General features: G+C 43.8%; 1 protein-coding gene across 2 annotated transcripts in view; it reads left to right on the forward strand.

The window, feature by feature from the left end:
* The window catches only part of Ust (uronyl 2-sulfotransferase), a 296,926-nt gene extending 273,172 nt beyond the window's left edge, over positions 1 to 23,754 (forward strand). For both annotated transcript variants that reach the window (XM_032894994.1, XM_032894995.1), the window contains one exon: positions 23,311 to 23,754. In XM_032894994.1, coding sequence (XP_032750885.1) covers positions 23,311 to 23,597 — 287 coding nt within the window. In that variant the 3' untranslated portion in view covers positions 23,598 to 23,754. The remainder of the gene's footprint in view (positions 1 to 23,310) is intronic.
* Positions 23,755 to 24,166: the final 412 nt, after the last annotated feature.

The raw sequence follows: 24,166 nt of genomic DNA on the forward strand, positions 1-24,166 counted from the left end.
CTGTTTCTCAGAGTACTGCTTCTGTCTCTGAATTTTCTTCTTCTAGCCTCGGATGTGTAGGTACAGAGATCAGACAGGGGCTTCACAGCCAGTATACTTAAGTTACAGTGTGTGATTTCTAATTCTTTTTTATTTTTAGATATATTACTCCTTTATTCATAGGTTTAGTGTCTGTGTGCACAGGTTCCAGGACATGCATGGATGTCAACCAGTCAACTAGCGAGGTCAGTTCTCTCCTTCCATTACTTAGATCCTAGGAGTCGGACTCAGTTCATCAGTTTGGGCTGTGCTCTCTCTGGCCTCCTTAGCAACTGTTGGCAAATTCCTTAGTCTCTCTGGATCCGTTTCCTAGTCTGAGGAAACAAACAGAACAGAGAACCTCAGAGATGTCCGAAGGATTGGTTGACACTCGTGTCCATATAGGCACTTGTGTCGACATGGACGTTCGTCTTTGGGAAGGGTTGTGTTAGTTTATTGGGTTTTTGTTTTGATTGTGTTGGATTTTGTTTCATGATAGGGTCACAGATAATCCTGACTGGTTTCAAAGTCACTATATAACTAAACTCAAACTTGATCTAGATCCTCCTGCCTCTGTCCCCCGAGGGCCGGGATTCGAGGTGTTGAACCTCTATCCTAGGCTTTAAGATACTTTCTGAAGCATTTGTTTTATATATATATATATATATATATATATATATATATATATATAATTTTTATATAATTATATAATTTATATATAATTATATAAATATATATATAATATTTATATAATTAGGTCAGCATTAAGTAAGGGCTTAACTTGACCCAGTATTTGAGCTTCCAAGCATAGACCAGCATAACTGATTTATCACAGTGTGAATCCTAGTATTACTGGCGTGAGTATTGTGCTGTGTGGCACGGGGTCCCCTCCTGGCTTCAACTCTTACGTTGGAAGTAGATTACCCGTTAGGTGCTTCCTCATTTGAGCATCTTGGCTCCTTGGATAGCTCTCCGGTGAGGAATTCTTTTCCTCCTGTGTTATTTTGAGCTCACCTTTGAAACTAGTAACTGGAGTTGTTTTCTAATACAAACCCTGAGGTCACATGAAGTTGACTGACCACATCCCGTGGCGAGTCACCACTTGCTCTTGTTTATTTTAAAAATACATGCCCGCGCCATCTCAGACGCAAACTGAAGCCAGACGTTATTTCCTCACATCTGTGAAATGGAGCAGGCAAGCCAATGGTATGAAATGATGCCTAATCCTTGCCCATATTTCACTAGTCATTGCTGAGGCTGAATTAATGGTGACTTGGAGAATATGTGACAAACGACGCTGTAATGGTAACCCCTGCCTCTTTAATGTTCTCCACCAAGGATTCTTCAGTTAGAGAACACATTTTCAGAAGGATTTATGGGGACATTTTAGACACTAAAAGTCCTGGTTTTCTGAAATCTCACCCCTTTTTTGGGGGGCGGGGAGAGGCACATGCCTCAAACTGGCTCAGAATTTCTCCTTAATAATTCTAGCTCTTGAGAGAAATTCAAGCCCTAAATTTCCACTTGCAGTGTGGGCACCAAACTTTGCTTGGAGAGCAACATCAACCACCACAGAAATGCAAACCATGAGGAAATCCATATGCAGATGCATGGGGGAGGGGCTGCTGAAAAAAATGTTCATTTTTCTGAAGTTACCTTGTGCTTTCATTACTTAAAATGATTCTCAGGGTCATCTGGAAAATGATAAGAGATGAGATAGTCAGTGATCTTTTCTTTCTTTCTCTTCTTTTAATTGGGAAGAAATTTGCACTAGAAGATTCCAGAATACTGGAAAGCTCCTATTTTAAAATACTGGAGGGGACACAGGCTCGAAGGGTGAGCAGAGAGAGGCAGATGGCCATGTGAAAGTGGTGCGTTGTACAGTAAAGAGCACCCAGCCAAATGAGTAAACAAAGAAGAAAAACACATTGACTAATTGCTCCGAGAAAAAGTCGTCTCATCCCGTGCCAGGAGCCTTAACACGTTCCAGATGGTCCAGAGTTAGAAACATTCTTAAAATAAGTGCATTAAAAAATATGCAAAAGTATAAATGACGATTGCATCGTAGTGATGGGGTTTTGCTAAGTATTTATTAAACAGAAAAGCAATAGCAAAGGGAGCCAGCAAGATGCTTCTTCAGTGGGTAAAGGCACCCACTGCCAAGCCTGAGGACCTAAGTTCAATCCCCAGAACCCACATAGGAAGCAGAGACAGAGGAACTGACTGTTGTCCTCAGATCTCCATAGGTCCCGCCTGCATTATGCGTGTGCATATTCATATAAGTTCATGCATATGCAAAGATAAGTGAAATAACATTTTTTAAAAAAGGTCATAAAACAAGTCTACATATAAAGAGAGTTTCGTAATTGGCTTTCCGTTGCTGTGAAGAGACTCCGTGACCAAGACAACTCTTAAAAAGGACAACATTTAATTGGGGCTGGCTTACAGGTTCAGAGGCTCAGTCTATTATCATCATGGTGGAAAGCTTGGCAATGTCCAGGCAGGCAGACATGGTGCTGGAGGAGCTGAGAGCTCTACATCTTGATCCAAAGGCAGCCAGGAGAAGACTGTCTTCTGCAGGAGGGAACTGGAATTACACACTGGGTGGAGCATGAGCATAGAGACTTCACAGCCCACGCCCACAGTGACACACTTCCTTCAATAAGGCCACACCTCCTAATAGTGCCATTCCCCAAGGGCCGGGCATTCAAACAAGAGAGTCTATGGGGCCAAACCTATTCAAGCCATCACAGATTTATTTAGATCAAACATTAAGCATGTTTAAATATGTGTAAGTAGCAGTTATATATGGCACTGTGTTCATATTGTAATTATCAATACATGATCTTGTGAGTTATAAAATCATTAACAGATAAAAGTAGAGAAAAATTCAAGTACTCAATAAGAGACTGAAAAATAAATCAAACCTCAGTAATAATATTCTTGAGTTAGCTTCCTTTTTACTATTAAAGTTACCTGAGATGGTCAACTACTGACAAGTAGAAAGGTTTGTTTGGGCTCAAGGTTTTATTTAGCCCGTGATCAGATATCAGACTGGAGGTGTCAGCGCATCATGGCGAGAGCACCTGCAGGTCAAAGTGGGTCACCTCGTAGCAAGGAAACAAAAGAGAAGAACAGACTCCCAAGGTCTCCTGAACACCCACAAAGACCTCCCTCCAAGCCAATGGCTCTCAGCCTTCCTGATGCTGCAACCCTTTAATATAGTTCTTCATGGCATGATGACCCCCAGCCATAAAGTCATTATTCTTGCTGCTTCATAACTGTAATTTTACTACTGTTTTGAATAATTATTAAATATCTGGTACGCAGGATAGCTGATATGCCACCCTGAAAGGGGCTGTGACCCACAGATTGAGAACTGCTATACGCTTTCCTACTTAAAGTTTCTACCTTTTCCTATTAGCACAGGCTGTTTAGAGAACAAATCATAGCAGATATTTATATTAAGAATGAGAGTACATTTTCGATTAAACTGTTATTATTATTATATGAGCAACTATTAAGCAGTATAGAAGCCCCTGAAGGGAAGAGAGCAAGGAAATGCCACCTTAGTATCCCACTATATAACCTGGGGGGGGGGAGTATGGATATGTATATTGTGTATATTTTATATATATACATAATGTGCATATGTGTGTTAATATACATATTCACAATATGTATATTAATATACTGCTTAATTAATAACTTATTGCTCTCATTGTTAGTTTGGAGTTTTTGAGATGGGCTCTTATGCAGTTCCAGCTGGCCTCAGACTCAGTATGTAGCCAAAGAAGTGTTGAATTCCTGGTCCTCCTGTCTCCTCCTCCCAAGTGCTGGAATTACAGGCATGAGATAGCATTCCTGGCTAAAGGTAATTTAATGTTGTATGACATGAGCCTTCAAAATGTCCATAGCTGGTCAACTGATGGACAAATCCTGGATCTTGACTGTGGCCCTAGTGGTTGATGATTATAACAGCTGTGAAATCTTATCAGATTATGTTCTCATGATATGTTTATAGCACAAATCTTTAATATCTTAATTTCTTCAACTTCTTGATGAAAGAATACCTGTATACCATAAGCCATTCAAATAAGATAGATAGATAGATAGATAGATAGATACATAGATACATAGATACATAGATACATAGATACATAGATACATAGATACATTGATGGATGGATGCCAGTTGCATAGAAGCTAATGTAATGTTCTCATTATAGTTTTCAATTGCAGGGCAAAACCAGATCTAACTATCTAACAATAAGACGTTGGGAGCCAGAGAAATGGCTCAGTAGTTAAGAATACATTCTGCTCTTAATTGAGTTCTCAGAGCCCACTCAGAGAACCCATAACTCCAGTTGCATGCACACGCACACATACACGCACACACACACATAAAAATAAATCTGCAAAATAAGAAAACAAGACAACAGCTAAGTAAGTTGTGATGCTCCAGTGTGAAGGACGTCACACACGTAAACCAGTAGAGCATGCTTTCAGAAGCACGTAATGACACGAGTGGGTATGTGATGTGTGCCGTGTGGCATGAAGGAAGGACAGTACTCGGTACTCACAGGACAGTGCCATTATATTTGAGAGACTGTGTAGGCACAAGACGGTGATAAAGTTGAAATACCTCAAAATGCTTATGCTGTTCGTCATATATTTGTGTGATGAGGTTTCCAATGATTCTTAAAAAACCTTTCCACCTATTATTATCATAAGCACATAAAATGTTAAAGGTGGGGAAAGTGTCTTGGCTTCAGAAGAAATGATTGAGTCGTCAAGTGACAGTGGCATGAAGGCAAGAGGAGAAGGCTTTGGGTCATTTTAACACTGCTAAAGCACCTACTTTTCTGACCCTTCCCTAACCCCTCTAAGTCCCTGCATGGTAGGCAGTATTGACCAAGAAGACCAGCGAAGATCTCAGGCATTCAGAGACCATCCTGGGTTCGACTTGAGGTTTGTCATGTTGCCAGATTCTCTCTCTAGAGGTTACTAACCTTGCTTCCACAGCTTTTCTTTCCATTCCACCAATGTGACTGCCAAGTTCTTGTCAGTGATCCTTTAAAAACCCACTGTGAAACGCATGTGCATCAGCACACACACACACACACACAAGCAAGTATACACACAGAACTTCCTGCTTAGTATATAGTTTATAGTATATAAAATGTATGTAAGTTTCAAGCCCTGAAATACTAACGTTCTGTGTCTCTCTAATCTCTAGTAATATTAACATTTATCTTGCTGTGAACGGCAACTGTAAGGACCAAGCATAATATCCAAAAGCTTGACCATTTGGGGCAACTGCGCAGACACATTGAATGGTTTCTTTATATGAGGGAGCACGTAGACCTTTTCCATTAGTCCATAGCCGCCCTTAATTGGAGGACAAAAATGCCTTAACTCTATGGCAGCTAACGGACTCACCTTCTACAATTAAAATACCAGGATCGTAGTGTAGCCAAGCCAGATGTGAACAGCGCAGCTGTTTTCAGTGCGAGGGACCGAGATGTAAGCATGCATCCTTTATTTGTTTTTAATTGAGTGATTACAGGTGGCACCCAATAAAGTCTCCTTGCTGTGACATCCAGAGGGCGCTGATTTATTAGGCTTGGTAGGTGTGGACAGTCCGACTTGCGCTTGCATTCCATAGCCCAATCCTGCAGGAATGCTAGAATGACGTCTGCCTATTTACTGCTCCCAGTGACTGATGAGGCTCCTTGCTGAGAAGGAAACACCAGTGCGATTCAGGAGTGAAGTTAGACCTCACTGGTATCTTTCCATAAAGTATATTTTCAAATTCCCTTCAAAATTAAGCGACCAAAATAAAAGCCAGGAACTTTTCTTTAGATAGAAGTTCACCGCCACCACCACCGTACCCTCTAGAGAATATGTCATTATTCCAAGTTTCTATGTGGTGAAATGACTAATTCTACAACAATGCTAGAAATCAAGAGATAGCAGAGAAAGATGGCGTGCTGAGGGGAGTTGGAACATGAGTACCTGCACATGTCCTCCTGACTCTTCTCCACTCTGTTCATTCTTTCTAAAAGATCCAGGACCCTCAGGATCTTAAGAAACCAGAGCCAGGGCAGTGACTGGGCCTGTGTTTTAACTGGGTGGAAGGCAGTAAGATGGAGGTTTAGGCTCCCCAGGGAAAGGTGAGTTCAAAGGTCAGCCTTCATGCTGTGATATGGATTCCACAAGCTGGGACCAGGCAAGCAGCAAGCTTTTCCTTTCATGGTCAGTGAAGCCCTCCTGTCACAGGAGCAATAGGTCTTGCACAGCCGTATCTGTGGGGAAGCGGTTATACTCAAGGTTAGAGAATGATGGTATCGCCAGTATGCCTACTTCTGATTAGAAGAGGTGTACAAAATAGAGCTGGCTTCACCCACTAAAGAATGAGCATTCAGGTAAAAATAGGCAGACCGACAGAGAAAGCAAAGTCTTTGAATGGACCTGATCTTTTTAATACCAATTTTTGGGCATCTTTGGGACTGTCGACCAAAATTCCAAGTTAGTCTCAAAATGATATTCTGGATTTTTAATTTTTTAAGTAGCATGCCATTCCCTAAGAAGCCAGGTATGAATTGGTTTTCTCAAACCACATAAATCAGGAAACGGAGCCAAGGAATAAATACTGCGTTTTCTGGTGTGCACAGGGACCCAATGTCCCCTTTGTGTCTGTCAACACACTGTCTTTTCCCCTAAGTACCCAGCTAACAGTGATGGCAGTGGAGAATCTTACAAAACTTTTTTGAAAGCAAGCAGGCCAGATGCAAGACAAAATAAAATAGAAGTTTAACAAGATGCCCACAGGGGAAAGAGAAAGCTGACTCTTGAAAGTTGACCTCTGCCTTTTACGTGCACACACACACAGGTGCGTGTGCAAGCAGACATGCACGCACATAAATAAAATTAAAACAATTTTAAGAAGATAACATACAGAAAAAGAGAGTGTTGCTCAAATGGGACCAGGGAGATACATATATATATGTATATATATATATAATGTATGTATATATATGTGTGTGTGTACATATATGTGTGCATGTGTGTGAAACTTTAAAGATGTATTTCTCACAAAATTAAAAAAAAAATAGGATCAATTATAGGATGTGTGGCATCTATAAGCACAACCTTCTGTGAGACTTTTATAAAGCTAATGGAGACGTGGCCAGAGAAAGCCCCACGAATGTTTGCAAATATAGTACAGAATGTGATTATTGCCACTGGACTGGCAGATCTTCCTTCTTAGGGAAGATTTGATGTATCAATGAGTAATTCCATGGAGTCAGTATTATACCCTCAGTTTCGATTAAACTAGAACTTGAATTCTTTTTTGTCTTAATTGCGAAGGTTAGCGTTTTTTCTGGCGTGACGACAGAATACTGACATCCTAAGGGAACACTTTGAAGCAGAGCACGGTAACACTGTTGTTCTTATACTATCAATCTAAATAACACAGAGGCTCTCCAACGAGCATTGCTAGAGTATTGATATTTGAGACTCCAGAGCATTGCTGTGGGAATGTATATGACACGGTAAAAGGTGAACATTTTCAAAGAGGGGAGGCTAAGGGAAGGTTTGTAAGCCCCAATGAGGAGGATTACAGAAGATATTTTGAAATAACAGTCCTTGGCCACAGGATCAACAAGGGTGATGCTCGTTTAAGGCTAACAGACAGATCCCAAGCAGCTGTCCTCCAGGGAGTGTTTTGTATAAAGTTGCAAGGGCTTTTGTGCAGGATTGTTTTGACAAAAGTCTTGTGGTCATATTGTGCATGAGGAAACTTCCTTTGTAACCTGTTAAACAAAGTAGCTGTTATTTCCTGTTTCTGGTTAGATACAAACAACCCCATTTTGTAGTTTTACCCTTGTTGGGGACTTGTTGATACATTGTCAATCCCTATGCTGTGTATTTTATTTAGTGGTCACCCTTATGCAGCGGATTCTGTAATTTCATTCATCTTATAGATATGGGAACTGTCAGCCTGGAGAGAACCCATGACCGCCCTCAGTCACTGAACTGGCAGTTGGTAGAGGCAGGTCTCACACTCAGGCCAGGGTGACTTCTAACACCTCTGGGTGGCCTTCCCCGTCACTCACCCTCCACGCAGAGTACAGAGTGAGGAGGTGAAGATCCACGTAGGGATGGCACTTAGCTGAGAAGTAGGACATTTTCCTCTGTGAAATCTGTAAGAAGTCAGTGTTTCTAGAAAGCACAGCGGTGCTGGCACAATGCTGTCCTCTGACGTCTTGACGTATTAGTCTCTTTTTTCACAGGGCAGAGGTTTTAATGGTTGGGATTACTCAAGTGGCCACTTTAATAAGGTGCTTGCAAAAGCTCAGCCTTGACAACAGTGAAGCCATTGGTTTCTGTCGTGTCAGTGGCTTTGGCTGTTACACGGCTTTTGAATGCACGGAGGAGTGGAATGTAAGAAAGTCAACAGTCCAAGCAAAACTGTTTATTTTTCTAAAATAGCAAGGCAAAAATGGAGGCCCCTTTCTGTCTAGTTGCTGCGAATGGCTGCTGGTGTCTCAAGGTTCCTTTGAGTGTGTGACTTGCGTAGAACTAACCAATGATTGATGAACAAACTTAAAATTCTTTTCGGTAGGCTAATCATTCTAGTCACATAGAGAAATACTCAGCAATGTGTTCACTGTTCAATTAAAGTGAGTTGACATTCAGTAACATTTGTTTTACATTATACGTGAAAATACATAGTCTACTAGAAAGAAATATGATTACCCACTAGTAAAAATCAACTTAAGTTGTAGCTGGGGCTTGCTGTGGTGCTAACAAGAATTATTACTTTCCAAATGCTTTGCAAAGGCCTTTATTACTCATGAAGACCATTGAGTTGGTATGCCATGAATAGCAATTGCAAACATTCCACACTAACAGCAAGTGCCATATATTTCCCTTAAAATTCTAGCAATTCCTCTTATCTCCATGTTCATCTCTGTGTGTACAGACCAAGCTCAGATGTCATCTGGTTTTAACCTGACAGTTATGGAAATGGCTTATTTATCATCTGCTGCTGGAAATTACAAGCGTGAAGTTCAGCCGACCTCGTCTGTATTTATTTTCCATTAGGACAAAGTCGTTATCCATGTATCTCTCCAGCCAGGAGATAAACTAATGGTGTTATATGGAACTGAAACCTAAGCCCCTCTTAAACACTCCAAGTGGATATAAAGATGTTGCAACCACCACAAACATATGGAAACTGGGATTGAAGCACCTCAAGGAATACAGACGCATGGTGGTCTAAACACCTTCAAGATGTTCTCCTGGCCAAAAGTGAACGCTTGGGGCTCATCTCCAGGGCTGTTCTGAACAGTCTGTCCTGGTAGTCAAAAAAAAACCTTTAACATGTGATTTAAAATGCTGCCCCTGATTGTGGCCTCTGAAACCCATCCAATGTGGGCTTGATACAACATGGGTTGCAGTTCACATGACCCTCTGCTGCCTCTGACCAGGGCCAGCAAACTTTTAAGAGCAGGAACAATTCTTTCGTAGGCTCTAGCTCCCCACCCATGGTGTCCACAGCTCTCCCATCCTGCTACATTGGACTCTGCAGCTGGGGTGGGGCTGTGTAGAATTTTCTTATGCGCCAGGCATTTCTGCAAATGTTCAAAAAAGGAGGGAGAGATTAAATCTACTCAGAGAAGAACCAAAGAGATGTCATTCCCCTCTAATTAGCCAAAGAAGTTACTAGTATGTTTTATTGTCCTGTGTAAGATCCAAGTTGTGAGGACTGAGTTAAGCTGTATGGTATTTGATCCGTTTGGGTTGAAATCATATAGAAGTTTGCAGGGAGGACATGCTTATTCCTACAGCTGTTTATGTTCATGACATCGTCTGTGCTCATTGCTAAAGAATAACACACACATACTGAGATTTTCCTGACCTTCTGTTTTGATTATGCTTGGCCCCAGGCAATGGCACTATTTGGAAGTGTGGACTTATTGGAGTAGATGTGTCAGTGTGGGTGTGGGCTTTAAGACCTTCATCCTAGCTGCCTAGAAGCCAGTCTTCTACTGTTTGCCTTGTAACAAGATGTAGAACTCTCAGCTCCTCCAATACCATGCCTGCCTGGACTCTACCATGCTCCAGCCTTGATGATAATGGACAGAACCTCTGAACCTATAAAGCCAGCCTCAATTAAATGTCCTTATAAGAGTTGACTTAGTCATGGTTTCTCTTCACAATGGTAAAACCCTAAGACATGAGAGTCCAGTACTGTGCACATCTTACATGGTAGGGCCACAGAGGGCACTTACTAGAAAACAAATGACTTTATATGGTCCTATAAAGAAACTATGAGGGCTGAGGGCTGCCAAGATGGGTAAAGACACTTGCCTCCAAGGTTGACAACCGAGGTTTGACCCCCTAGGTAGAAAGAGAGAACCAACTGATAGAAGTTGTTCTCTGACCTCTAGGCACATGTACACACACACAGGGGTGGTAGTGTAAGGACTCTTTTTAAAAGGGGAACATGTAATAGATTGTTCTACAGAGGCAGATGCTCACAGCCAACCATTGGACTGAGCACAGGGTCCCCAATGGAGGAGTTAAAGGACCAATTGGAGCTGAAGGGGTTTGCAACCCATAGGAAGAACAACAATATCAACCAACCAGATGCCCCAGAGTTCTCAGGGGCTAAACACCAAGCAAGGAGTACACATAGAGGGACCCATGGCTCCAGCCACATATGTAGCAGAGGAGGCCTTGTTGGCATCAATGGGAGGAGAGGCCCTTGGTCCAGTGAAGGCTGAATGCCAGGGTAGGGAGGCAAGAGTGGGTAGTTGGGTGCAGGGAGCACCCTTACAGAAGCAGGGAGAGAGAGGATGAGATAGGAGGTTTCCAGAAGGGAAACCGGGAGGGATAACATTTGAAATGTAAACAAATAAAATATCCAATAAAAAAACGAACTCTGTTTTACAAGGTGACAAATAACAGATTAATTTCTTAGTCTAAGAAAGGAAACTGGGCAGCGGAGGCCAGAGGCTGGTGTGACAGTACTGGGAAGCTGCTCTAAGCTTGGAACTTGACTACATTGTTCCCTGGATCAGAAATTGTTGGTAACTTACTCTTTGGGACAAAGAGTAAAATGGGGAGAAGGGACATTTGAAAATCAAGCCTATGATCCCCCAGTGTTTCTGTCTGAAAACCCACATCCCTAATGGAAACTCAAGAGCTGTAGTATTGTTCAGGTCCTTACACTTGGCTATGAGGATTGTAGACAGGCCGGCGGGAGGGCGGGGCCGTGGAGATCTTTAAATCAATCACTCTGTGACAGGCTGTCAAGAGGAAAGGACACCAAACATCATCGATCAACCCGTGTGTTTATATACGGTTCTGCCAGGAGGAGGGACGACTAGAAGTGATTTTTAAAAAGTGCTTAACTGTGCTCGACTTGGAAAAGAGGATTGTGCGCCCTTATGAACCAGTTTCCACTATTATATCAAAATGAGATAAAAGTATGGTATGGACGGGATGCCAATTCGCTTACTCAGTTTTAAGCAGTTAGGTTGTTGTTTTTAGAACATCATGAAATTTCATTTCATGCTCCAGTAAATCTAAGATGTAATGGCTTACAGCTTTTCCAGTTGAGTTTTCTCCCTCAGACATCTTCGGTTTTCCATCTTTCGAATACAGTCTGGAGGGCTGCCTCAAATGGCACCCTGGTTTGCGCCTCTCCCCTGTCCTTTCCCCTACTCGCCTTCAAAGCCATTACAAAGTGAACCGGACGTGATAATATCGGCCCCTAGTGATAGCTAGGGGCAATCTTTACAATAATGTTCTTTTTTAAAAAAGTTCTTAAAATTCAGCACCTCTTTCTTGGCTTCTCCTAATCTGTAGCTTGCTCCTTCCAGCACGGTAAGTTGTTTCTTTGTAAACCTTTTGTTCTATGTTATCTGAGAAGGTGGTTACACATGGGGGTATAAGCTCAGAGGTGCCGTGCTTGACTTCCGTGCACAAGCCTTTGGTTCAATTCCAGTCCAGTTGCAGAAGGGATAGAAGGAGAGGAGGGGGAAGAAGAGAAGGAGGGAGAGGAGGAGAGGAGAATGGAAATAAAGAAGAAGGGAGGAGGGGAGGGAGGAGAAATGGACAGACGAGTGGGGGTGTGCTAGAAGGGACAAGGACTATGGCACACATCATCACAGTTTCAGGCTTGCATTACAACAGAAGTCTGTCCCCTCTTCCACTAAAGCACAGGCTCCTTCCTGCAGCTTCTCTTAACTGTGGTCCTGAAAGTTCCACCCATGAGCCCTTCCCCACCGTCTTCACTTACAGCTGCCTTCAGCCCAACACACTCTTCCCTCTGCTTAGTCTTCCTCACATGAGAAGAGAGTGCCGGACTTTTCTCGTTAAAATTTACTTTCAACTACAAATTCATGTTCCTACTGCAACAAAAACTTTCAGAACTTTTTTTAATATATTTCATCTTTCCAGATTGTTTTTGCAAGTTTACTGTGCCTGTAACATTTTTACAGTACATGAGTGTTAATACCAAACAACGACTGCTCTAGTTTCAAGCTCTGTGACTTTACCCTGCCATAGCTCCCTCTGATGATGGTCCTGGTGTGTCTGGGCATTCAGCGGCAATTTCAAACTTAGCTTAAACAAACAGATGGGCATCCTGTACAAAGGGGACCCTCAGTGCATTTTTTCATAGGCTCTGCTTAAGGCAAGCTTTGGATGTGCTTGTAAATGCATGCCCTATCTTCCGGCATACACTGCAGATCTTACAGTTGATGGGGAGCGGAACCAGCAATAGGCCTGTTCTTTAACTCCCCCTCCAACACCTACTGCACACAGTGCTCGGAGCTGCCCAGATCAAGTGGATCACATTTGAAGGGAACACTGCACACAGGCTGAAGAGAACGGACAGCCATCCTCCGAATATCACCTCACACCCCCTGACTTGGCAATGGTTATTTTGAGTAGCACTTCTCACTAACTTCTTAATGTCTGGGCAGGAGGCTAAATATCTCCCTTATCTTTCACGTTGAGCCTCCAAGAACAGCTTCATCATTCGCAGCCCTTGAAAGGCTTATCAAAATTTCACCATGGTTAACATTCTAGAGAAGGCATCCAGGATGCTGGCTCCTGGGACTCACCGTCAGGTCCCCAGTCAAGACCAATGGTGGTGACAGATAGAATGCTGAAACAAAACAAAAACTACAATGGATTCTACTCTGTGAAAAGCCATTTAGAATTACCAAAAGGGAGGAGGAAATGAGGAGCCGGTTCCAGTCTGAAATTGTCATCACTGCACAGTACGGGTGCCAGGAATTGCTTGTGTGCTGTGTGCTCTCTCAGCACCACAGTAACAAGTTCACTGCTGTGGCCTTGCATTCTCATAGACAGCCAATAGAGGCCGAGCTGAATGATTTGAAACCCTAGTAAGCTGAGCAGTAAAGTAGTGCCTTAGTGTTTAGGGAAACAATACCATAATTGTCACAGGGCTGGCAGAAGCCACCAAAAAGAAGAAAATGGACCCCTGGGCATCCAAACCTGCATTGATCTTAGGGAAACAGGACCCATGGTCATTGGTCAACTAGAATGTCATCACAAATTAGTTAGAGTTGTAGAAACACAGAAGAAAATTCCTGAGAGTAGAAGCGGTATGTTTGTATGATATTCAGACATTATATCTTAAAATGCACTGCAAAGTAGGGCTTGGGGGGCTGACTGTGGTAACTCATGGCTATAAGTTGGAAGGCTGAGAATGGAGGATCTCAATGAATTCTGGAGAAGCCTGGATACAGAGTAAGATCCTGTCTTAAAGGGGTGAACCAATGAACCTGGAATAATTTGTTTAAAGGAGAATAAAATTTAAAATATAAAGTATAAATTACAAACTATAAATCATATAAATATAAATTATATAAAAAGAGTATAAAAATATTATCAGTGTATTTTGTAATTCATACACATAAATAAAATATTGAAAGGAAATATTACTATAATATAGTAATGTTACTATTGTCTTAACTTTTCCTAAACCTTGTCCACTTGTATCTATTTACATGTATATAGACATACATAAGCCTCTGTGTAAATGAATTTATGAATTTTTAAGTTGAAAACTATTCCTTTCAAAAAGGTTCAAGCCATAAAATTGACATTGTACCCTGGGGCTTTATAACTCTATGTCAAACTGAAGAAGCCACTTGATTTGGGGGAAACCTTTGAGGAAAACAGATAGACCACCATAGAAACTTCTACCAGGAGAACTTCCCTGTGGCTATGTTATCATCTGTGGGTGACAGCCATTAACCTAACATCAGAGTTAGATCTTAGCAGGGGAGCTCGTGCACGCGCGTGCGCGCGCGTGTGTGTGTGTGTGTGCGAGACAGACAGACAGACAGACAGACTAGCCCTGCTAGCACCACATGGATGTTGAACAATGAAGAATCCCTACAGTCAGATTTATAGGACTGTCAAATGCCAAAGGAACTTAGAAATGCCAGGCTGACATTTCTCCTAATCATCTTGGTCCTGTCTTCCTTTTTCTAAGACAGAGTCTCACTGTGTAGCCCAAGTGACCCTGAAGCACGAGAGGCTCCCACCCCAGCCTCCTGAGTGCTGAGATGATGGACTTGTGCCACCCTGCTTTGTTTGATCTTTGTACCAATTAAGTCACCTGTTGCACGGGGATGTCCTTCCTCACCTGGGCCTCCATACTCTGACACCACATAAAGTAACAAGGTTCAAAGAGAAGCAAAACCTCCTATGTCAGTAATTATTCAAATTAAAATAAGGTATTGCCCACATAGAAGTAACATTTTATTGAGGACGCTGTGATAGGACTTTTTTTTTTTCCCTAACATTTTCTTAAACAGAAATTCATCCTATTGCTCTTCTTTTTCTGGGCTTGTATCTAATGGCTAAACCGTGTGTGTGTGTGTGTGTGTGTGTGTGTGTGTGTGTGTGTGTGTGTGTGTGTGTGTGTGTGTACAAAAAGTAGAGTCTTTCAAAGAAGTTATCAGCTTTTGGGCTGATTTGGAGTGCAGATTGGGGAGAAAGCACTTGATAGCAATTTATTCTCTGCCTACCAATCCTAGGTGCCAGGGAAAGCCAACTCCTAGAGCCTTAACCTAGACAGGCGCTGGAGTGTCCCCTGCAGATCCCTCTCTGGTGTGTGAATGGCACCAGGAGGAACCACGGTGCCTCCTCCAGCCTAGTTGCTTGGTTCTAAGCTTTAGGATCTCCATGTGTAGTTGGCACACCTCTGTAGGAGTCTCAGCTCCACCGGTCATCACTGCAGATACTCAGGTCCCCATATAACCTCTCCTGTATAGTCGGATCCCTTGGTTAGTGATTTATCCAGAATATTCATTCGTCTGACCCTACCCAAAAAAAGCATTTGCTTAGTACAAAAATCAAACCTTGTGATGTCCCTTCTTTCCCTTCTCTGATTTTCCATTGGAAGAAGGCGCACTAGGTCCCCAGGGAGCAAGGATTCCCAAGTGGTTATGGGAAGGTTTTTCTGTGTCTGTTTTTCTGATTAATTTTCTTTCTTTCTTGGCTCTTTCTCAGGAGTAACCCTGTGTGTTCAGCTCTTAAAGGGTCTCATATTCTTTGCCTCATGCTTAGTAGGTACACCATAGGGAATCAATAAGTGTGTGTGTTCTGAGTCCAGGCCACTAAATTACCAACACCATTGCCCTGCCACAGCTGTTGTCCCTGCCAGGACCACTGCCATCTTACCTGGTTTAACAAGTTCCAAGATGGGTAGTTGAGTTGCACAAGCAGGAGTCACTCCAGCAGGCCGCCCTTGTCTTTAGAATCTATGGGCTTGAGAGCCATTCGTGTGACATTTCTACCTGTCCCATGGCAGGCTACTGACCGGTTAGCCTCCATCCCCAAAAATGGGCAGTGCTCTTGATCTCCATGGCGACCCATTCCATCCTGGTCTCCTTGGACTTTTGTTGACCCCATATCACGTAAGCCACGTGCATTTTCTTCCTGAGTCTTTCTATCAGCTCCTGCTTCCAACTATCAAAGGAGAGAGACTGTGTTACAAAGCTTTCATTTTCACTCACCAAAGGAGCCCAGCAGTTTGGAGGAATGGAGAAAAACCGTGTAACTCGCACTTGGCTGCCCAGAGCAAAGGTTCCCTTGAAATTCAAAGCGATCTCAACCTAAATTTTAGTTATTTATACTTCTAGATCTGAAACGAAGACCAAAAAGAAAAAGACGGTGGGGGGACCCCTCTGTTTACTTTACCAACCTTAAACTCAGGACAGCCATGAAGTGTGCACACCCCCTCCTTTAATTGCAATACCTCCAAGAAGCTGACCTTGACATGCCATCAATCAAGCGAGTGGCACATCAAAAGCGTTTCCTGTCAGCTCTGCCTGGTGCTGTGAAGTAGGAGTGACACACACTCATTTCCGGCCCGGGCGCTTGCAGCCGCAGAGCAGCCCGGCTGCCCCACAGTTGTATTTCGTGTGTCTGAACTGTGTGGCCGCCTTGCATAATTCAGGAAATGAGTTTACTCTATCTGTGAGACACATCGTGTTCACAGGGTCTTCCGCAGCAGCCAGCAGCGGTGCAGGGATCAGCAGGAGTTGCCATACGGCAGCCCTAGAGTGCTTGCCCTATTGCTCACTCCCCATTCCCGCTGCTGTCCAATTCCTCCTCACCTGAGAAAGTATTCCTCCCTTTTGTGTGCTAGAAATTTCTGGATCTAATCTAGTCTGGGAATAATAAAAACGCAGATTTTTTTGTTGTTGTTGTTGAAAAAAACAGAATACTTGTTCAAGTGACAAGGCCTCTTGTCAATCACTGCCCAGGCTAACCGGGAAGCTGAAAAAGGATACCTCTCTTTTGATGATGCCTGCCTCCACCCTAGGTAAAATTTGACCTCACTTGTGTGAAGCACATACCCATATTTCTTGCACATGACCTCTGTTGGAGCAGGTTAGAACAAGTCTAGATTGGTGAGAGGGAGGCCCACTGCTCACTGTGAAGTATTCATTCTCTCAGATGGGGAACGGGAGCCACGGAGTCTGTCGAGCATCGAAACACAGCTCTAGCAGGCCATGAGGTTTGGTTCTTTTGCACTGGGTTAGCCCCCTCCAAGGTCTCAAGGCAAGGCCTCTGTCCTCTGCTGCAGCTGGGTTTGCACCCTCTCCAGATTGTTTATTCTGGCCCGGAGTCAGGGAACAACTCGGTTCCACCATACATATTTGACAGACTGAGAGAGGTGGGAGGGGAGGCTCCAAGCGGCAGGTTTGCGATTTCTTTTTTATTTACATCAAAGGAGCTTTCTTAAGAGTCCTGAAGATTATGAACCAGTCTAAACATCATGTCCATACAACAGAGGTGGAGAGAGCGGAGGCTTTAGCAAAATGTCCAGATCTGGGTCAGTAAAGCGTAAACTGTAGTCTCGGCTGAAGTTAAGCACATCGTGCTTGTTACCACACAGCCTCATGCACAAGCTAGGTTCCCAGTGAACGATTTTTATTATCACGTTTAAACATGAATACCCCACGTGGGTAGGGAGGCTCACTGAGCTGGCTGTGTGTTGACACACAGAGCCTGCACATTTTGCAATGGCCCTTATATTCAATGCAGTAGTAGCATAGTGGTGAGCTGGCGTGAGGTCCGCAAAGCCCTGTGGGGACTAGGCAGTACTTCCTCTGAAAGCTCAGCTTTCTGAAGATGTTCCCAGTATTACAGTGTGACATCTTCCACAAGGAATTACTCAAGGCTGACCAAAAAGACCCATGTATACCCACGGCACATGGAGCAAAGGGGTGTGATCAGAATGAATGTTTTACTTCTATTTTTGCATGTGTATGTGTGTACAATGTACACAAACATGGGTGTATGTACAGTGTGCACACATGTGGAGAGAGTCAGACATTGACATCAAATGTCTTTCTCAGTCCCTCTCTGTGTTATTTATTGAGTCAGGTTCTGTCGCTGAACCCAGACACTTCAACTAGTCTAGCTAATGGTGTGACCTGAGAAGCCCATCTCAGCCTCCTGAGTGATGGGATGAGAGACGAACTGTCCTGCCCAGCTTCTTATGTGAGTGTTGGGGAATCTGAACTCTGATCCTCACCCTCGTTCTGGAAACGATTTCTCGAGCCATCTCTAAAAAGAACTTTTTTCCTTACTGATGGGGGGAAAAACAACAACATGAAAAAGTGTCTAAGATGGTGGCCAACCAAATCATTGTGCACCATTGGTCCAACAAAGTCAGGTCCCGGAGCTGTCACTCTGACCAGAGGTACTGAGAGTCCTTTAGTTAATTTAGTTATAGTATGCCTAGCACATAGTTGTTAACCGTACAATGCCAGAGGTGCAGATTTGTCTGTACAGATGCTTATGTGTGTGGCAAGCCGTCCCTTACTGTAGTTAATTCTAAAAGCTTTCCCAAGTTTGTGAAAGTGATCTGTCACCGTTACATAGTTTCAACAGAAAGACTTAAAAACTAACTAACTAAATCAGTCAGATTTCCACTCCCTGTCCAGACCAGCCATGGCTTCCCTATTGGCCTACCTCAAGAAGTCAGATTTCTAGACAGGGAGGTTTGCTTAGGGAAGCACCTCCAGTGAGAAAGGAACCTCTCACCCAACGACTTACATAAAATCAACACCCAAAGACATCTTGGGTTAATCTGGTCTTATTTCAAACGCAGGTTTCAAATCAACAAACTCTTTTGAAACATTGTTAAAGTCCAGGCGTGGAGATGGGCACTGGGGAGCTAACACTGAGACAGATACAGTTTCTTTCATTCTGAAAACACTTTTGCTGGTTGCTAAATTCTTCAGCAGATCCTTCTGGGCTCCCCTCAGCACTGCCTCCCCCGACCCAAGTTAGAAAACACTCAAACCCTTCTTTTAGACCAATCTCCTTAATGCCAGAGTACACACCAGGCCAGGAGAAGTGGGTGGTTATAGATTTCCACTCAATTTGGAAATTAATAGCCTGTGATATAGCCAGAAAATGCTAGACTGGAATCTGAAAGCCTTCTTTCCAGTCTCAGACGTCACATACCGGGCTTAACACCTTGAGCAATCTCTCAGATTCTTGGTGCCTTGTTGGTGACCTAGGCAAACTGGAGAATTCTGAGGTTGGTGAGCTATGCAAGATGAATCTTTCTGAAACATATGAAAAGACCACCAGTTCTGGCTTCTACCAGTTCAGGAGAGGAAGTGCTGATCCAATCAGCAAGCAAACGAGAATGCCCTGCCTTCCCCCTGCCCATGGCCACTGGTTCTGTGGGAGAGGGGAAAGTGTTCCCTTAGCCTGGGGCACCCAATCCACTTTAGGGTGGGCATAGTTGACACTTGGCTCAGCTTGCCAGTCTGAGACCCAACTTCTGGTTTCTCTGTTTTCCGGCTCTGTGAGCCTAAGCAGGGTACTAGTGTGAGAGCCATGCCTATGAAGGTAATAAATGACCCTGTAGCACTGGGGGCTGGGGGGAGGGGGGCTTCACAAAACCAAATGTGCGTGTGTACGAATCTCACAGAGCCTGGCACAGGGCAAGCTGTCAGAATGTCTGGGGACAATGTCCCATTCACTTTTGCAGCTCCTGCACCTGGTACCAAACTACTGCTCAATAAACATTTGTAAAGAGAGTTGGGGAAGGTGGCAGTAGACATACCAGGGAGGCCTCACTGGAGGGAGCATTAACAGAAAATACTTGCTTTCTCCGTTTATACAGTCCAGAGTTTCAAAGCCTTCACGGCAGAAGGACTGGAGAATTTCTCTGTGGTACAGAGTCAGGTGCCATAAAATAATGAGCTGGCACTTGGGGTCTGAGTGAGCGCACCATCTCTCTCAAGGGAGGTAGTCATGCTAAGACTAGACCCTCCTCTAAGAAAAGGCAGAAATTCACCTTCCACATGAAATAGGCCAAGTCCTTATAATTAAATGGATTTCTAAACAGATTCTCCCCAAAAGAATGCCAACAGCACGTGCTGCTTATGTGCGTATGTTGTATGTCTGAGTGTGTGGGTACACTCATGCCACAGTGACCCTGCAGAGGTCGAAGGACAGCTTTCACAAGTGGCTGCTCCCCCTCCACCACGGGTTCTGGCAATTGAGCTCCGATTCGATTCGAGTGGCCGGCACTTTTACGCACTCAGCCATCTCGTTGGCCAACTGCGGATCTCTAAAGTATAGTTGTCTTGTGCCTGGAACAGTGACACTCTAAAAAAAAAATTAAGCAATAGAAACAAAAATCCCAGACTTTGTGTCTAGATAGCTACAGTCAGGGGAGGGACTGATTCTGCTTTAAGCAAGTTTGTTTGGAAAGAGTAATGCAGGAAAATGCTTTTGAAATGTGATTTGAAATGTTCTCTACCAATGGGCTGGCAAGAGGTCATCTCAGCTATAGCTAGCAAGTTCAAGGCCAGCCTGGGATACCTACATCCTTCTATATCCCCACCCCCACAAAAATAAGTTTTGGTGGGAAAGAGCTAGGTGTGTGTGAGGGAAAGAGAGACAGAGACAGACAGACAGACAGACACACACACACACACACACAGATAGAAAGGGAGAGAGGGGGTTGGGGATTTAGCTCAGTGGTAGAGTGCTTGCCTAGCGAGTGCAAGGCCCTGGGTTCGGTCCCCAGCTCCGAAAAAAAAAAAAAAAAAAAACCAAAAAAAAAAAAAAAAAAAAAAAAAACTTGTTCAAAGAAAGGGAGAGAGACAGAGAGGGAAAGACAGAGGTAAAGACAGAGACACTCACAGAGACAGAGAGCAATTAACAGTGAGAGTGACTAAAAGGAAGGGTGAATGAGGCAAGAATGGGATGTTCATGTAAAACTGGAATTTAATTTTTTAAAAAAGGACAAAACAGGCTCACAAAGGATCCCTCCAAACCAGCTCTCATTGTCTTCATGTTTCACAAGGACATGTAGAGGAGGGACTAAAAGAGTGGCAAAAAAAAAAACAAAAAAAAAAAAAAAAACAAAACAAAACTAAAGAAACAGAAATACACTTAAGGGTCTCTTGCTACCCGAGAAAGGGTCTTTCTAAACTCTTGTAGCTGAAAATGGGCAGCTTTAACTGCCCATTCTGATGAGTTGACAGATGAACAGACAGACAGATAGACAGTCAGACAGCCTTGTGTTTCTTTTACAGACAGACGGACAGTCAGTCAGACAGACAGCCTTGGGATGGATAGCGATAGATAGATAGATAGATAGATAGATAGATAGATAGATAGATAGATAGATAGATAGATAGATAGACAGACAGACAGACACATACATACATACATAGATAGGTAGGTAGAGATGGATGGATGATAGATACATAGATAGATAGGTAGGTAGATAGATAGATAGATAGATAGATAGATAGATAGATAGATAGAAAGAAAGAAAGAAAGAAATGATTGATAGGCAGGCAGATTTCATTGCCTTATAAAATGTGGCTACAGTAAGGCAGTATGAAGGGATCTAAACATCGTCCCAAGAGCTGCGGCTATCTGGGAGCAGATAGAATCCAGGGGACTCGCTCCATGGAGCACATGTCACTAATTCCACTGAAGCCTTTTGTTAAAGAGACCTGAATCAAAACATCCCCAAATGACTTCATACCTAGAAATAATTGTGACTCGTGTTAAGTCCAGTGTAATGCGTTTAACTCTTTGTTGACTGCTAGAATGGTTACAGCCTCTTGACCTACCTCCTACAGAAGTCGTTAGGATTGCACACCGTGTGTTGCATGTTACTTGCCTTTGGGATTTGAGGGGCTAATCAGTAACACCCGGTTTCCCATGCCTGGGAAATTGATATCAGCTAATTGATAAATGCTCAGCGGAGACGTAAGATGGCGGTCCAGATGCCAGCTCTGCCAAATGAAGGTTGGCAAGAAGACGGCGCCATCCTGCAGGATGTGCTGCCCAAGGGTCACCTTCTAGGCTTCCTTCCCCAGCATACAAGCATAAGATGCAGGCATAGCACACTTGAAGAGGAGTGTGAACAAGAGACCGGTAGTACTGACTGAGGACCCGTCAGTGCGCAGAAGGAAAGCTATTCTCCCAAATGTCCTCTTTGCCACTTAGATTCCTTCCATGTGGAGCTGTCCCAGATATTTAGCCAATGGCTGCCTGTGTCGTTTCTGTAATGCTTCAGGCTCATCTTAGAACAGTCTGGCCCAGATTATTTAACTAATAAATTAAATAATAAAACCACAAGAATCCACCCTGGCGTGGTGCTGCACACCTTTCATTCCAGCACTTGGTGTGGCGTGGGGAGCAGAGGCATGTGAATCTGTGTGAGTTAGGAGTCAGTCTGGTCGTTACAATAAGTGCCAGGAATATATAATTGATCCGGTCTCAAGAAAAACAACATCTCCAGATTCCTTTCTCCTCCTCCTCCTCTTTTTCCTCCTCCTCCTCCTCCTCCTTCCTCCTTCCTCCTCCTCTTCTTCCTCCTCATCTTCCTCCTCCTCTTCTTCCTCCTCCTCTTCCTCCTCCTCTTCCTCCTCCTCCTCTTCCTCCTCTTCCTCCTCCTCTTCCTCCTCTTCCTCCTCCTCTTCTTCCTCCACTTCCTCCTCCTCTTCTTCCTCCTTCTCCCCTCTCTCTCTCTCTCCCTCTCTCTCTCTCTCTCTCTCTCTCTCTCTCTCTCTCTCTCTCTCTCTGAAAAAGCACACCAGTATTTATTGTTTTCATTATCATTAATGTAGGGTCTCACTGTGCTAACAGGCTAACCTCAAACTCCAACATTATCATCCCTCCTGAACCTTTCAAGTGGCTGGACCTCCTACCCTACTCAGTTTAGAACAGACTGGAGGAGAGGATGAACAAGTGTCTTAGGGTTCCCATTGCTGTGAAAACACACCAGGACCAGGACCACTCATATAAAGGAAATCACTTAGCTGGGACTGCCTTACAGGTTCAGAGGTTTAGTCCATTATCATCATAGCGGCAAACATGGCAACATGCAGGTATGCATAGTGCTAGAGAAGGAGCTGAGATCCTCAGGCAGAGGAAGGAGGGCTATGTGCCACACTGGGCGTAGCTTGAACATATGAGATACCTCAAAGCCCACCCCAATAGAGACACACGCCCTCCTAATAGTGCCACTCCCTATGGCCCAAGCATTCAAACTCATGAGTCTACGGGGGCCATTCTTTTCAAACCACTAAAACAAATGAGCTTAGAAATGTGATGGCCCACGGTGACATTTTCTCCTCTGTGTTGGAGGTCCAATACCAGGCAGGCTGGTTACTGCTGAGACAAGGGCTTTGTGGATAATTGCTCACGGGCTCCCTGGTTCTTTTCCAGAGCATAGGAAACTTGGCAACATGACTGTGACCGTGAAGAAGACTGTCCCCTCTCCCGAGGCGGTGCAGATTCTCTACCAGAGGATGAGATACGAGTACGAGTTCTACCACTACGTCAAAGAACAGTTCCACCTGCTTAAGCGCAAGCTCGGACTGAAGTCTCGCGCGAGCAGACCTCCCCTGAGACCACAGTTCTTCATTCCCACCCCTCTGGAGACCGAGGAGCCAATCGATGACGAGGAGCAAGACGACGATGAGAAATGGCTAGAAGATATTTATAAGAGGTGATGCCGGCACCAGATTGCCTCTGTGGCTTCAATCCCCCTCTTTACGAAGTTCTCTGGGGAAGAAAAAAAATCTGAAGGGGACTTTCATTAATGCTCGGGTGCATTAAAAAGAACAAAACATTCCCACATGTTGGGGTCATTGGGAGATGCCCGGTTTTGCGGGTTTTATTTGTTTAATTTTATTCTCTTGTGGGTCTTTTTCTTCCCTCCTTGAGGCTTTTCCAGATACACTAGATGGCTCCACCACAAGGCACCTCTTCAGAAAATAGCCTTCCCCGGTCCCCTACCCCTTCCTTTCAGTTTGAGGAGAGAGAAGCCTACCCTCTAACCTAGCCATTTTATCATTTGTAAGACAGCTGCAAAAATATTGCACCCATGGTAAAGATATCCAGACTTGTATCTTCTAGGAACAACCATTTCAGAGAAGAAGGGATCTCGAAGCATCTAGTTAGTGGAAGGAACACAAGAGGGTGGATCCACTGGTTACGGGGTTTCTGCGCCCCACTCCCGCCTCACCCTGTCGGTAGCTCTGCCTGGCTCATGGAGACACTGTCCCCAAGAACTGAGGGA

The sequence above is a fragment of the Rattus rattus genome, chromosome 2, assembly GCF_011064425.1.
Source record: "Rattus rattus isolate New Zealand chromosome 2, Rrattus_CSIRO_v1, whole genome shotgun sequence".
In the NCBI taxonomy this organism is placed as follows: domain Eukaryota; kingdom Metazoa; phylum Chordata; class Mammalia; order Rodentia; family Muridae; genus Rattus; species Rattus rattus.